Genomic DNA, 14,495 nt, shown 5'->3' on the forward strand with positions numbered 1-14,495 from the left:
CAGTGCGGATAATTTTGCTAGTAATTTCTAAATAACATTTATTAATTTTCACTCAGATATACTCTTATTTTTGCTCATGGTTAGGCAACCCTTGACAGTGGTATGGGAGAATGGTGATATATAAAGAGCCTTGAGACCATAAAGTCGTAAATCTGACTGTAACCTAACTGGCTCCTGCTTGCAATTAATGGAAGGAAGGAAGGAACAAAGGTCAATACATCGGTAGTTGTCACAAGAGAAAATCCCTCAAACCCATGATCGTGGGGGGTTCTGGTGCCAGGTATCGGACCTATTGTATTATGTTAACAGATCTACCCGTTTCAATACCTTGGGTGTAATATACTGTAGTTAAATATGTACAATATCCACGGATAACTATTCGTGGATGCGGATGAAGGAAGTGCGGATGTGGAGCAGATAATATATATATATATATATATATATATAAATATGTCTAGTTTTGAAACTAGACACCTCACATAATCAGGATCACACAGTACTAAATATTTCAGTAGCACACCTTTCAGACATCCTACTAAAGTTAACCAAAGTTAACTCTTCATATATATATATATATATTTGCCATTGGCTTTACATCGCACCGACACAGATATGTCTTATGGCGACGATGGGACACGAAAGGGCTAGGACCGGGAAGGATGTGGCTGTGGCCTTAATTAAGGTACAGCCCCAGCATTTACCTGGTGTGAAAATGGGAAACCATGGAAAACCATCTTCAGGGCTGCTGACAGTGGGGTTCGAACCTACTATCTCGCGAATACTGGATACTCGCTGCACTTAAGAGACTGCAGCTATCGAGCTTGGTCGGATAATATTTTGTATATCTGCGCAGGACTCTAGGAGAAGTCCCCCTGCCCCTATCATGTGCTTATCTTAGTGAAAATCCCACTCAGAGTCATCATGATTCAAACTTGGGACACTAGGGTTGGGAGTTGAACAGCAGCAGGATCTTCATTATCACAGATTGTAGGGGAAAAAAAAAAAAGGTGTAAGGCCTTCCTCTAAACTACCACTCTACTGCACACTAATTAAATAGAATCAAGTTACAACTTGTACTGAGTTTTTTAAAATTACAGTCCAGTAATTTTATGTGATGTCAAGAGAGTCATAACGGACGAGAATGCAACTGAACCTATTTTCTACTTTTGTTTATCTGATCTAAGATAAAAATGAAGTGTAGGGCAGCTAGTTGAAAGGATCATTTTAGAATTAAATATTGAGCAATATCTTCAAATGAGAAAGAGGTTTATTTTCGTACACCTTTGAACACAAAGATTTGATAAGCCTCAAAACGTACAATGCTGTTTAGGTTACACTCACAGTGACATATATCCCAGTGGTTTAAGGATCAAAATTATGTTCTAAATAATTTATCTTTTGAACCTTCTTAGATATTTTACATATGAGGTGTCAAAGTTCAAAACAGAGTTTCAAACTGGACAGGCCCCGGTTTCAAAACCAGAGAAGTTCAAACTATCTTCCAATAAATCATCACCTAATTTGGCTAAATGAACACACATCAGTGTTATAAAATATTCTATGTTATGTGTCTATACAATATTTATCCATGTTTTCTCAGAAACTAGAAAGATAAATATGTCTAGTTTTGAAACTAGACACCTCACATAATCAGGATCACACAGTACTAAATATTTCAGTAGCACACCTTTCAGACATCCTACTAAAGTTAACCAAAGTTAACTCTTCATTCCAGGAACTCTGTATAAAAATTCACCATCTTCATCATAGAAACAATCATCAACTCTAAACAAACTTCCTTTGCCTTTGCATGTATGAGGAATTTTTATCCATTCAGGAAGTTGCTTTGTTTCACGTCTAGTACTTGGGACACTTTCTTTATTACCCGGAACTTCTTGAAGAGTCTTTATCGAAAAATTATTTACCGGTACTTTTAAAGATGATGATTTTTCTTTCTCAACTAGGTCCACACTTTCTCCACACCTCAATGTAGCTTTGTCCTCATTTTTGGTAGATTCTGTTTCATTGGCACTTGTTCCCTCTCTACGATACCTATTCAAGATTGTCAGCATATCATTCTTTTTATCATCAGGCAACAGAAATGTATCCACATCAGGTGGAACAGAAACAGTGGGTACCTTTCTGGAATCAGGAATTTTGGTATTATTTTCACCTGCTTTTAATGCTTTGTATGATTCAATAATATCTCCAAATTCAGAAGTACTTGCTGAAATTTGCATTTTCTGCTGTGCTGACCCTGAAAGGAAAAGGAGACATATTACAATTCTGTCATTACCCTTTCATTTTTTCCCCTGACAATTGGTAAGAAAAAACCAACAATGCAAAATGAAGACTGAAAGAGTCAGAAGAATACACAAAATTAATAAATTCACTTTTATCTAAGATATTTACAAGATTCGTGAGCACTCGTAGGTACAAAAATATCTTAAGTATTTAAAGATATTCTGATAAGCTATTACTCTCAAATATTCATTCCTCTAAAGACACTTCTTTCTAAGTTTCAAAAATGTAGTTAGTTTCTAGCATAATATTGACACAACTCAGCATGTCACCATAGACAATGAATTCAATGTCAATAGGGCTGAATGTCATTCTCTCCTGCATCACCCATCATGGTGTACATTGGATAAATGCACCTGTACAGAAAGTAGGGGATTTGGATTTGAGTTTCAAAGTCTTAGTTCCTTCACCTTTGATAAAGACCATTTTTAAATGAAATTTTTCTATAGCAATTACCAAAAATAAAAAATATTGTAATTTTCTGACATGGTTATTAGATCAAGCAAATTCATAAAATTCAGGCCTTGTCTGATTATCATCTCTATAGACATCCAATTCAACAGAGAAATATCCAAATGAGATTCTCTCGTCTGCCAACTTACATGAGTGAAATCAATTAACACACTAGTCCAGAGAGACAATTTAATTTTCAGTCTCAAGGGTAGCAACATTTTCAGCTCTCTTGCTTTAGATAAAAAATGTGATTATGTTGCAAAAGTTACACAGCCTAAGCATGTGGGCACAATCTTTCAGGAAGAGTGTTGAATTTGTGCAAAACTACAAGCCTAGTAGTGAAATAGTAGCCGATATGTACCGGGACTCGGGAGGTAAAATGACGTAGTAGAAGAGCAACTGGTCAGGTATAGAACCATGCTATATAATGCAGACATGATTGGTAAGTTATACTACAAATGTGTCACTGAATATCAAGTTGGACATTGACACTGACAGCTCAGAACTTGCTAGTTATTGCATAAGACCAATTTTATGTTTTTTGCCTGTATTGAACTTACTATTATTAATTACAATTTCTTGTTATTATATCCACCTATTCAATACATAAAATTTTTTTATTGTCTCTTAAAGGGCATTTACCACAATACAAACATTAAATGAGACATGTTTTGCTCGTTATGTCGAGCATCTTCAGCCATTTTGTACAATTATCTCAAGGTTGAGTTTTTATATTAAACCTCATTTTACAATTATTTGTTCATTAAAATGTTGTTATACAATAAAATATCATTACTATATAAAACGTAAACATGAGGAAGTAACTGTTAAAATGGATTTATAATAGACTAGATGTTAATCACAGGAAGTTGATGTCCAAGTCAAAGTAATGGACCAATTAAGTTGTAAGATTTGGCTGAAAATTCCAGTTTTTTCTAACCAGCTAATGTTAAGTTATTTATCAGAGTATAAATGTTCATATGAAGATTAATGAATTAGAAGATATTCTCATTAGATGAGAATTACACCATTACTAAAACCCCAAAATACCCTCTTAGCTATGTGAAGAATTGCAACCTTTCTTATCAACCTTGTTAATATGATTACCCCTGTTACGGAGTTTTGGTGGATCAGCAGAGGTGAAAGAAGGTGCGGGCTGGAATGGGTCTAACTACAAGTTCGAAAGATGAATTAAAATTTCAACAAAGGTTATATTTTCAAAACTTAACAATGGTGACATAGAATTTTGAGCGTACAACAAATAACAACCAGTTGAATCAGGTACACAATCTAGAAGTCAAAAAAAAAAATTAACCAGTTTCCACTAGGGAAATAAAATCAGGTACCAGAGTAGCTTTACAAGGAAAGCCCGATTTTCGGGTTCTTACCAGTTCTGGGATTTGTGCCCCAAGTTACAATTCCTGAGCCCTCAGCTCACAACCACACGTACCCAACGGGCAGAAAACCCTTAATTACATGGAGCTCCTGCTCCCACTTTACATCTCAAGCCTCTCTAAGGCCCTTTCATCACAACACCATAAAGAGCTGACCCGCTCTCAATTTTACAAACCTATCAAAGGCCACAACAAACTTCACTCCTAACTGCCCTCAAGGCACACATACAGTGAAACAGGGGTATCTAATACCCAACCTACAGGGCCTTTGCATGAAGAAAACAAAACATCAGGATGAGTTACTGGCCCAAAGTACAGAAAGAACTGGAGGCGTGAACTTGCACTCCTAAATACACTTTTTAAAACGTAAGTGGCTCTAGGCCGATACACAGGGGCTAATCCCAAGCTAGGGAGGTGACCCGTATGAGAAAACTTTAATACATTAAGGAAGAGAAGAAACGGTTATGAAAACGTAGTCACCTCAATTTCAAAATGAAGGGGAGTTCGAGAGGGTAAAGCACTCTCTATCCCCGCTTTACAGTGAAAGAGATTTGTAGTTTTCACATAGACAGAAGAGGAATTTACATTTTAAAGTGGTAGGTTACATATTAAAGGTTTCGAACCCTCCCCGAGAGTTAAACTGCTGAGCTAGCAAGAAATAATGATGTTAAAAAGCCATTACCTTGTTGAAGAGCTGCTGCTTGAAGAAAGAGGCGCTTCCCGTCCCCTGCTACATATCCACACACTAAGCTAGATGTTACTGAAGTGGCCAGGAGACCAGAAAATCAGCAGTTTTTATACCCTCGTGGAAAATTCGAGACCTTTCAGGAATGAGTAGACACCCCCCCTCAATTTTATTGGTAGACAAATAATTACACATGGAAATTCGAAGAAGAAAGCAATGATTGGATGAAAATTAATTACAGAAATTCGTGATTGGCTAAATTCAAAACAGGCGGATAGAAAGGATTAATGTTGCCAACCCACAAACCACAGAACAAAATTTAGTAAAGACAAAACTTATGAATACAAAATTTATTCAAGAAGGTACATTCCTTTACACCAGAGTGCGTTATCATAGTTTTTGGTAGAGACATCTGTTAGAGAATGTCCACACTTCTTGATCCATGAAAAACAAAAGCAAATCAAAAACACTCAGTGACATCTTCTGATAAACCGTAGAATTAGTTCAGTTGTAAAGTTCAGAGCTTCTCCTGTAGAGGAGTTTCAATTGGCGCAAGATTTGAACTTGCGTCGTAGAGGTGTACCGCCCGGTACAACCCTCAATGAAGATCATTTCTTATATTCACACTCAGGTACTTACAGTGATCCCCACGAGTTACTATCACCTCCTCAACACATTAATTAAAACTGAGGGGACTTTTCCTCTTGGCGAAATTATAATCTGACCTTTCACCCCATTTACCATAATACCACTGTCTGCTGTAATGGCATGGAATGACATTGATAGTCGAATAAGGTTGAGCGGTGTTTTTAACAGTAGGAAAGATCACAATATGAAGATAAAATTGGAATTCAAAAGGACAAATTGGGGCAAATATTAATTTATAAGAAGAGGGGTTAGGGACTGGATAAATTATTAAGGGAGATGTTTGATAAACTTCCAACTTCTTTGAAATTATATAAGAAAAGACTAGGTAAACAACTGATAGAGAATCTGCCACCTGAGTGAATGCCCTAAATGAATATCGGTGGTGACTGAATGAAAGTCTCATGATTTGTTACTTCTCTCTTGAATGGACACAGTGATATGGTATTACCAACTAATAAGCATTTTTTTTATAAGTTGTTTTACGTTGCATCGACACAGATAGGTCTTATGGCGATGATGGGATAGAAGTGGGAAGGAAGCGGCCATGGCCTTAATTAAGGTACAGCCCCAGCATTTGCCTGGTGTGAAAATGGTGAATCCACGGAAAACAGTCTTCAGGGCTGCCGACAGTGGGGTTCGAACCCACCATCTCCTGAATACAAGCTCACAGCTACATGTCCCTAACTGCACAGCCAACCTGTTCGGTTATTGTTTCTACTTCCCAGCTTCATTAGGAGGGCAGGCTTCAACACTCATTGAGGGACCATCTTGACAGATCTTCAGTCTTCTTATGGGAAATGTATAAGAAGAAAGCCATATGAACAAAGGGAAAAGGAAAGTAAAAGAAGATGAAGATGAACACAGATGGTAAAAGAATATGAACACAGGACAAACACAAAGAGGAGGAAAGGAACCCAACAGGTCAATACAAATAGGTAGAAAGACAGGAAGAGTGAAAGGAACACCCAATGACATGTCAGCGTGAGAATGGAGAAACAGAGAGAAAACAAAACAGGACAATCTTCATACACTGCTTCTAGAGACAGATTTATGTAAGTAGGTAACAATGACTCATTGGGTTCCTTTACTCCTCTTGTGTTTGTCCTGTGTTCCTATTTTTTTACCATCTGTGTTCATCTTTTCCTTTTTGCCTTTTCTCCTTCCTTTGAAATCTGGCTTTCTTCTTATCCTATACTAGCTGTAGTACTCGTCATTGACTGAACAATTACTTAGCATCTAGGCCTAATAATTCTTTTTGTCCTCAGATTCTGAGGCGCATAAGTGGGCATGCCTCTCTCTCCCTGTCAGCGGCTGGCTTGCTCTCTGTGGCAGTTTGCATTTTCATAGTTTTTTGTATTATTGATGATCTTGATTATATCTCTTCCTTCTGCTATACAAGAAAGCCAAGATAGGGTTAATTTTCAAAAAATACCATAAGATGTACAAAGCCTTTAAAACATTACCGGAATGATCTTAAGAGCAACTCTCTTTACAGTCTATAGTTAGTTATCAGCTCTTCTTAACCTTTCAAAACTCCCACTGATATTTTCCTTACTTTTGGCTGTATTCGGAAAAATGGTATAGCACAAAAAATGCCATGAGCTATTTTCTTGTTAAACCAACTGTAAGAGCGATACATCGATTTTTGTGCTTTATGCCCCATCTGAAGCACACCCTCCTCCTGAAATTTTTGAACAACTTATAGCTAAGATCAGACTCAACCTTATTCTAAACTGAAATACCAAGTTTCATTAAAATCCATCCATCCATTTGCCCATGATGCTGTGACACCAGGCTTGATAGCTGCAGTCGCTTAAGTGCGGCCAGTATCTAGTATTCGGGAGATAGTGGGTTCGAACCCCACTGTTGGCAGCCCTGAAAATGGTTTTCTGTAGTTTTCCATTTTCACACCAGGCAAATGCTGGGGCTGTACCTTAGTTAAGGCCACGGTGGCTTCCTTCCCACTCCTAGTCCTTTCCTGTCCCATCATCGCCACAAGACCTATCGTGTCGGAGTGACGTAAAGCAAGTTGTAAAAAAAAAAATTTTTTTTTAATGCTGTGACAGACACATACAAATATTAAACAATTCGATACAGGTCATTACAATGACGTCATTATCCTTGTCAGAATACAACATTAAAAGACTGGAATGTACCAGTAGGCATCAGAACAATATGAACCAGAGGAATGGCATGCTAAAAAAAAGTTATCTAACTCCCCAGCTATTTGCCGCCAATATTCAGGCAGGTTCTACTTGACACGCAACAGTAATATAACATCTATCGGAGATTAGTGACAGCACAAGAGACAAAGCACATTACAACAAACAACAGTCAATGCAATGTTATTGTAGGACTTTCGATATCATAGATCTTCACATCTAGTTTTCTTCTGTGATATTAGGATATCCAATGTAAAGGGAATCCTTCTTCCACCTTTCATGACGTTCTTCCATGACTTTTTCTCATTTCGATAGTCTTTACAATTTCCTTTGCTGATATGGGCTGATGAGTACATGGTTTTTCACCTTAAGACAATCATAATGAAAACACCACTATCGTCAGTTAATACAACTGAACAATATGTGCATGTCATCGATGCACAGCGTTGCTCACAACAAAAGTCTAAATTATTAATATCTCTGTCATAGCCGGTATGGTAAAACTGCGTAAGACCTAAGTGGTCTTTAATTGTATTAACTATCTTTTGTTATATGTAATGTTTATCGATGGATAATTGAGCATTATATTTTAGCCCTATCCCTAAACTACCATTTCACCCAGCATGAATATAATTTATAGCCTAACTGGCAGTACCTTATATCCCAACTTTGTATACCGATTTTAATTAAATTCTGTTCATCCATGTACATTGTACATACATACATACAGACTGTCAGAGATGATGGAAAATTAGATATTGTACTTCCTACTTACTGTGGACACAACTGAAACAGAAATATATATATTTTTAAATTCTCAGTGACGTACAGTCAAATATCTTATTATATAGATTCCAAACATCAATACTAAAGATCTGTCAGGATGGCCCCTCAATAAGTGTTGATGCCCGCCCTCCTTATGAATCTGGGAAGCAGAAACAAGCTAGTCGGAGGCTGTGGAAGAGCTGGAATTGATTAGGGGAGAGCCAATCTGTCTCTAGATAGAAATGTATGATGATGTGGAGATTGTCCTTGTCCTTTTGTGTTTTCTTTCTATTTCTGCCTCTTCCCCAACTGACATGTTATTAAGTTTTTCCTGTTGTGTGTTCCTTTCGTTGTTATGACTTATGACTTGAACTGCACCTGTTGTTCCTTTCCATTAGTTACTTACATTAACCCATTGGGTTCCTTTCCTCCTTTTGTTTTCGTCCCGTGTTTCTATTCTTTCAACATCGGTGTTCATCATCATCTTTTGGTGTTTTCCTTTGTATATCCAGCTCTCTTCTTAGCCTCCATTTCCCACATGAAGACTGAAAATCTATCAAGATGGTCCCTCAATGAGTGTCAAAGCCTGCCCTCCTGATGAAGCTGGGAAGCAGAAATAAGCTCATCATGGGCTGAGAAGAAGTCAATGTGGATTGAGAGGGGAGAGCCATCTTCCTCTAGACAACATTGCATGAAGTTGTGGAGATTGTCCTAGATCTTTTTTTCTTTTTCTTTTTTCTTTTCTATTTTTCCCTATCTCCACACTGATCTGTCATTATGATTTTCCTGTTGTGTGTTCCTTTCATTGTTCCTCTCTTTTCATATATGACTGAGTAGCTCGGGTGGTACAGCGCTGGCCTTCTGAGCCCAACTTGGCAGGTTTAATCCTGGCTCAGTCTGGTGTCATTTGAAGGTGCTCAAATACATCAGCCTCATGTCACTAGATTTACTGGCATATTAGAGAACTCCTGATGGGCAAAATTCTGGCACCTCGGTGTCTCCAAAAACCCTAATAGTATTAGTGGGATTATTTTCTTTTTTACAATCTGCTTTACGTCACACTGAAATAGATAGGTCTTATGATGACGATGGGTTAGGAAAGGGCTAGGAGTGGGAAGAAAGCGGCCGTGGCCTTAATGTACAGCCCCAGCATTTGCCTGGTGTGAAAATGAGAAACCATGGGAAACCATCTTCAGGGCTGCCAACAGTGGGGTTCTCCCAAATGCAAACTCACAGCTGCGTGACTAACTGAACAGCCATCTGCTTGATAATTAGTGGGACGTAAAATCAATAATATTATTATTATTAATTGCACTTTTCTATTCCTTTCTTTTATCTACTTAAGTTTAGTCACATAATGTGGGTTGTTTGTGACTAAAATTAAAGTTCTCAACATTAATCTTACTGTAACTTCTGATGATGATAATACTCATTAAAATTTATCTGGAGAATAAATATTTACTCGTGTATTCTGCCTGCTGTCAGCTCTTGTTGGATACAGTACTTTTGAATCCATCTCTTGGCACAGGCCAGAGCAAAGTGTAGCTTCCACTTAAGTCCCAGTCTCATCCATGGCTTTGACAATACGGAAGCTGCTGGAGTATGGGTTGTGCTGAGTAATGACATTCAGGGCACATCCAGTGCATCTGAGGGTTGTGGAAGGTGCTTATAGGGTTAGTCATGCTACAATAGCACCGTCTAGCCCAGTGAGGAAAGCAATGGCAAACTACCTCACTCCTCGTCTTGCCTAGTACGCCTCATTTTGGTGCTGCCTACTTTTACAGCCAAAAAAATGTGGGTCCAAAATGTGATAACCTCAAATTTTGTGCAGTGAACACATGCCTTCTAAGCTATAAAGAGCTATAAATTGTACATGTAAACATTCTATTCTATTCTTTAACAAATTTATGAATGTATTCTGAGTTTTACTGGCTATTTTCGTTCAAAGCCACTATTTATAAATTTAAAAAGACAATAAATGATGAACACAGGACTTTTAGGCCTACATATATTGTAAATATAATCAGTTTTATTTACCGTATTAAGCAATATTAACACAAAATAACGAAAAAGAACTGAATGGCCAGTCACTACAGTTGTATCTGACAGTTCGGAAAACACATGAACATCGCCGTACCTATGTTGCCAACACTCAGCTGATGCAATATGACCACGGTGCATAGCCCACATAAAATGTAATACTGTACTCAGGAAAGCTAATGAATCATGAGAGAAAATAAATTCACAAAATATACACTTGCTAACAACATCCGACACTAAAATAATAATACAAGAATAAAAGACTGAAGAAATAACGAATTACTTACAGCTAAGGGATGGCACAGGAAGTTATGGCCTACAAAGGAAACACTCCACTGATCTCGGTCACTTTCTTGCCAAGTGTCTTTCCCAAAATAAACTGAGACATGGTATACACAGACGAACTAGGTACACTAACCAACACATGAATATCAATAAAACTACAGTTACAATGAACTATTAAACCTATTAAAAAAACTATATGCTGTGAACTACGCTATCCTAATGAGATGAAGACTAGAAGTAACAATTTAAAAAACACAAATTACTGATGAAAATGCACAAGAACGTGAACCGTATCGAATACCACACACACGTCAAGCGAGCTAGCTTAACCACGTGGTGAATACAGGTGGCAACTAGGTTACGAGATCACGTTCAATATTAAAGTCTTTGTGCTCGACCAATTAAATCGTGCTTGATACCTCTTTCCATTGTGAATTCCTTCGAGGTTTGACCATTTATCCTCACTATACCTATAAGCCTCCTGTATATACTTTTAATCACCCTAGTCAGTTTGGGGTAATATGTGCCTTCTGTAAAGCCATCCATAGCTCTTCTCTCGGTACTCTGTCAAATGATAAGTAACTATTTTCATTTTGACTGTACTGAAATTCAATATATTAAATGTTTAACAATTAATTTAATGAAAACCACCTATTCAATGCTATAATACAATCGTTATATTTAAATATAAGTATTTATGGCTGATATTGCCTGCAATGACAAGCGAGAAATGTACCATATGCTTAAACTTTAATATAATGACTTTAATAGTATTCAATAGGTGGTTTTCAATAAATTAATTGTCAAATGCCGACTTCAAATTGATCAATGCTGCAAATAGGTCTCCTTCCCGATTTAGGATTTTTCTGCTGCATTTCTCAAACAGAAGATCCATCTTGTGTTTGCCGATGGGGTCTAAACCCAGCCTGTTCTTCTTCCACTTGCTCTCTAAGTCTTATTATAGTTGAATATAAGTTCTGGAGAACTGACACGAAGCATATTGCTCTGTAATTATGACAGTCAGTTGAGCTTCCCTTCTTCCGCTTCCAATCTCCTGGTATTTTCTCAGAGCCCCAGATCCATTTCTCTAGTTCTCCCCTCCGAATTTCACAAACTCCAGGTGAATATTATCCCAGCCTGCTGCTTTACCAGCCTTGATTGCCTTAATTCCCTCATGCACTTCCGTCAATCCAATACCTTCTTCCTTTTCCCCTTCTCCACTGCTATCCTCTTCCAATAATGTCATACCCATCATTCTATTGCTTTCCTTAAAGGTTTCTGAGTAATATTCGCTCCACAGTTCTAGGATGTCCTTTATGTTGGTTTTCAGCCTGTATTTTTATCCTTAATGTTTCTGATTTTCTTTCCCCTTTTTACCTTCAAACTTTTCACCACATGCCAGAACTTCCTTTGATTTTTCTTATAAATTTCTTTTTTTTCCCCCTTCCAAACTGTTCCCAGGATTCCTTTTTAGCTTCCTTGACAGTTCTCCCTGCTGCATTTCTTAGTTGTACATATGTTCCTTTGTCTTCCTCACTTTTGGATTTCATATATCTTTTCCATGCTTTCTTCTTGCCTGCAACCACTTCCTTTGTGGTTTTGCTCCACCATCTTGTCTGTCTCCTACTTCCTTTGACTCTGCCGATCCCGCACACCTGCTACCTGGTTAATCGTCTCTTTCATCACCTTCCATTTGTCTTCCACGTTCCACATACCTCTGTGATTTTGCTCCTTCTGTATGAGTTTTTCACTCAACTTATTCTCATACTTCCATTGCTTGGAAATATCCTTTAAGGCAGATACTTTCACTTTGACATAATTAATTTTTGTTGATTCTGGTATATATCTGAACTGGGTTTCCATTACTAATAAACGATGTTCAGTGTTGAGTTCCGCACTGCGGAATAACCTCACATTCATTACATCATAGTGGGTATTCTTTGTGTACACATAGTAGTCTATTGTATTTCGTACATTTCTGCTTATTGCCTCAAAGGTAATTTGGTGGATCTGTTTATTTCATTATCTATGCAGAACTCAAGCCTTCTCTTCCCATTGCTGTTCAGACTTCTCTCTGCCCCATACCTTCCCAAGCTTCCATGACCAGAACTCATGTTATTCCCAATTCTAGCATTCCATTCCCCATTATAATCACCGATTCTACGGTATCTCTAGCTTTGTCCAATGTCCTCTGGAGGGCAGAGTAAAATATCTCCATTTCTATCTCATCACTATCTTCAGTAGGAGCATATATTTGTATCAGAGCAACTTTTCAGTTATTTTCCAGATCCAGATCTAATCTCATTATCCTTGGGCTTACTGCCTTCCAATCCACCACTTTATTACTTAATTGTTCACTTGCGATAATTCCAACTCCTTCTTTAGCTCTACTTCTCTTATCTACTCCTGAATATCTCAGAACATATCCCTCGTCCAGTTCCATCTCCCCTGTTCCCTTTTTCTTCACCTCACTGATCCCGAGAATTTCAAGTTTGTACTTCCTCATCTCCTCCACCACTTCCACTTCCTTGCCTGTCAGAGAGGTAATATTCCAGGTTCCGATTCTCATATTCTATTTCTCGCCAATTCGTCGTCTTGTGATCCATTCAGCTTCAAATCTAATATTTCTCTGATCTGTTTAGAAATTCACTCCATATGGGTAATTAACCCTGTGATGGAGCTAGGACAGTAAGAGGGCTGCTCCCTTAAAGCCTCTGTCCTTGCTTGATTTTTTTTCAGGGTTTACTCCCATAGCCTTTGGGTCAAAACCCTATCCACAAGTCAGTGGATTGTCTCAGTTGATCCATGGGTGCTTATTTAATATAACCTTATTCGCACCTGCCCTGCATATCTACAGGAACTTGCCCTATCAGCCATTGGGACGCGCCGTGTCGGGCCTCTGAGTTGAGTAGGATCCAGTCAGTACTCAACTCAGAACCAGTCCCCAACCGGGCCTAGACAAGGCATGGAATGCGTTTCATTATCATTAAAAAAAATTAATTTTGTTCGTTGTCTCCATAATTTTATTAACGCATAATATGATTTGTCGGGTATGTTGATGAGTAAAATACTTTAATCATTATGATTAAATTGCTTTCATCGCATTTTAAACCTTGCTATATTAATGCAACATCCGTGAATATTTCTTAATCAAAGTAAACTTGTGTCCTCATCCTGAGGCGGTGAAGCTCATTTCAGGCACGCTCCTTAAAGAGATGAGTTGCATGTACCATTTTACTGCATACCAATCTTCCTGCTATTCTACAATCTCTGGCAATATTGGGAATCGAACTTGGGGACCCGAGGACGGCAGCTAATAGTGCTAACTGTTAAGCTACAGAGACAGACATCCCTCAATTATAAGACAGAATTATCACACGACTTTGGTGTGGGCTTGAATCGAACAGGTCAGATGGACGAAACTTGAACTCTCTCAGTGTAAGCTGCAGGGAATGGAGGATTGCACTTCTGCCTTTCTTCCTGCAGTGATGCCGACCAACCGGCAATGGAACCAACAGTAACAACATTCATCATATTGACATATAAAGTTAAGAATTCAAAGCATATTTTCATAAACCCCCATTTGCGTCATAAGTACTGATTATATCAGCTTTTATGGAACATTTTAAGTCGCATTTCATTCACTGATGTCCGACTGCGAGTTTACGGAAGAATACTCGTCACTTGCATTTTCTGACATGTTGATAATTATTTCATCCCTGGTAATTTTCCATGACACAATCGTGCCTTCAATAATAGTCT

General features: G+C 38.0%; 1 protein-coding gene across 1 annotated transcript in view; it reads right to left on the reverse strand.

Moving 5' to 3' along the window:
* Window positions 1-1,598: 1,598 nt before the first annotated feature.
* The window catches only part of LOC137501870 (neugrin-like), a 68,719-nt gene continuing 55,822 nt past the window's right edge, over window positions 1,599-14,495 (reverse strand). Inside the window, exon 4 of the mRNA XM_068228995.1 lies at window positions 1,599-2,257. Coding sequence (XP_068085096.1) covers window positions 1,719-2,257 — 539 coding nt within the window. The 3' untranslated portion in view covers window positions 1,599-1,718. The remainder of the gene's footprint in view (window positions 2,258-14,495) is intronic.

The sequence above is a fragment of the Anabrus simplex genome, chromosome 1 (genome assembly GCF_040414725.1).
Source record: "Anabrus simplex isolate iqAnaSimp1 chromosome 1, ASM4041472v1, whole genome shotgun sequence".
Taxonomy (NCBI): domain Eukaryota; kingdom Metazoa; phylum Arthropoda; class Insecta; order Orthoptera; family Tettigoniidae; genus Anabrus; species Anabrus simplex.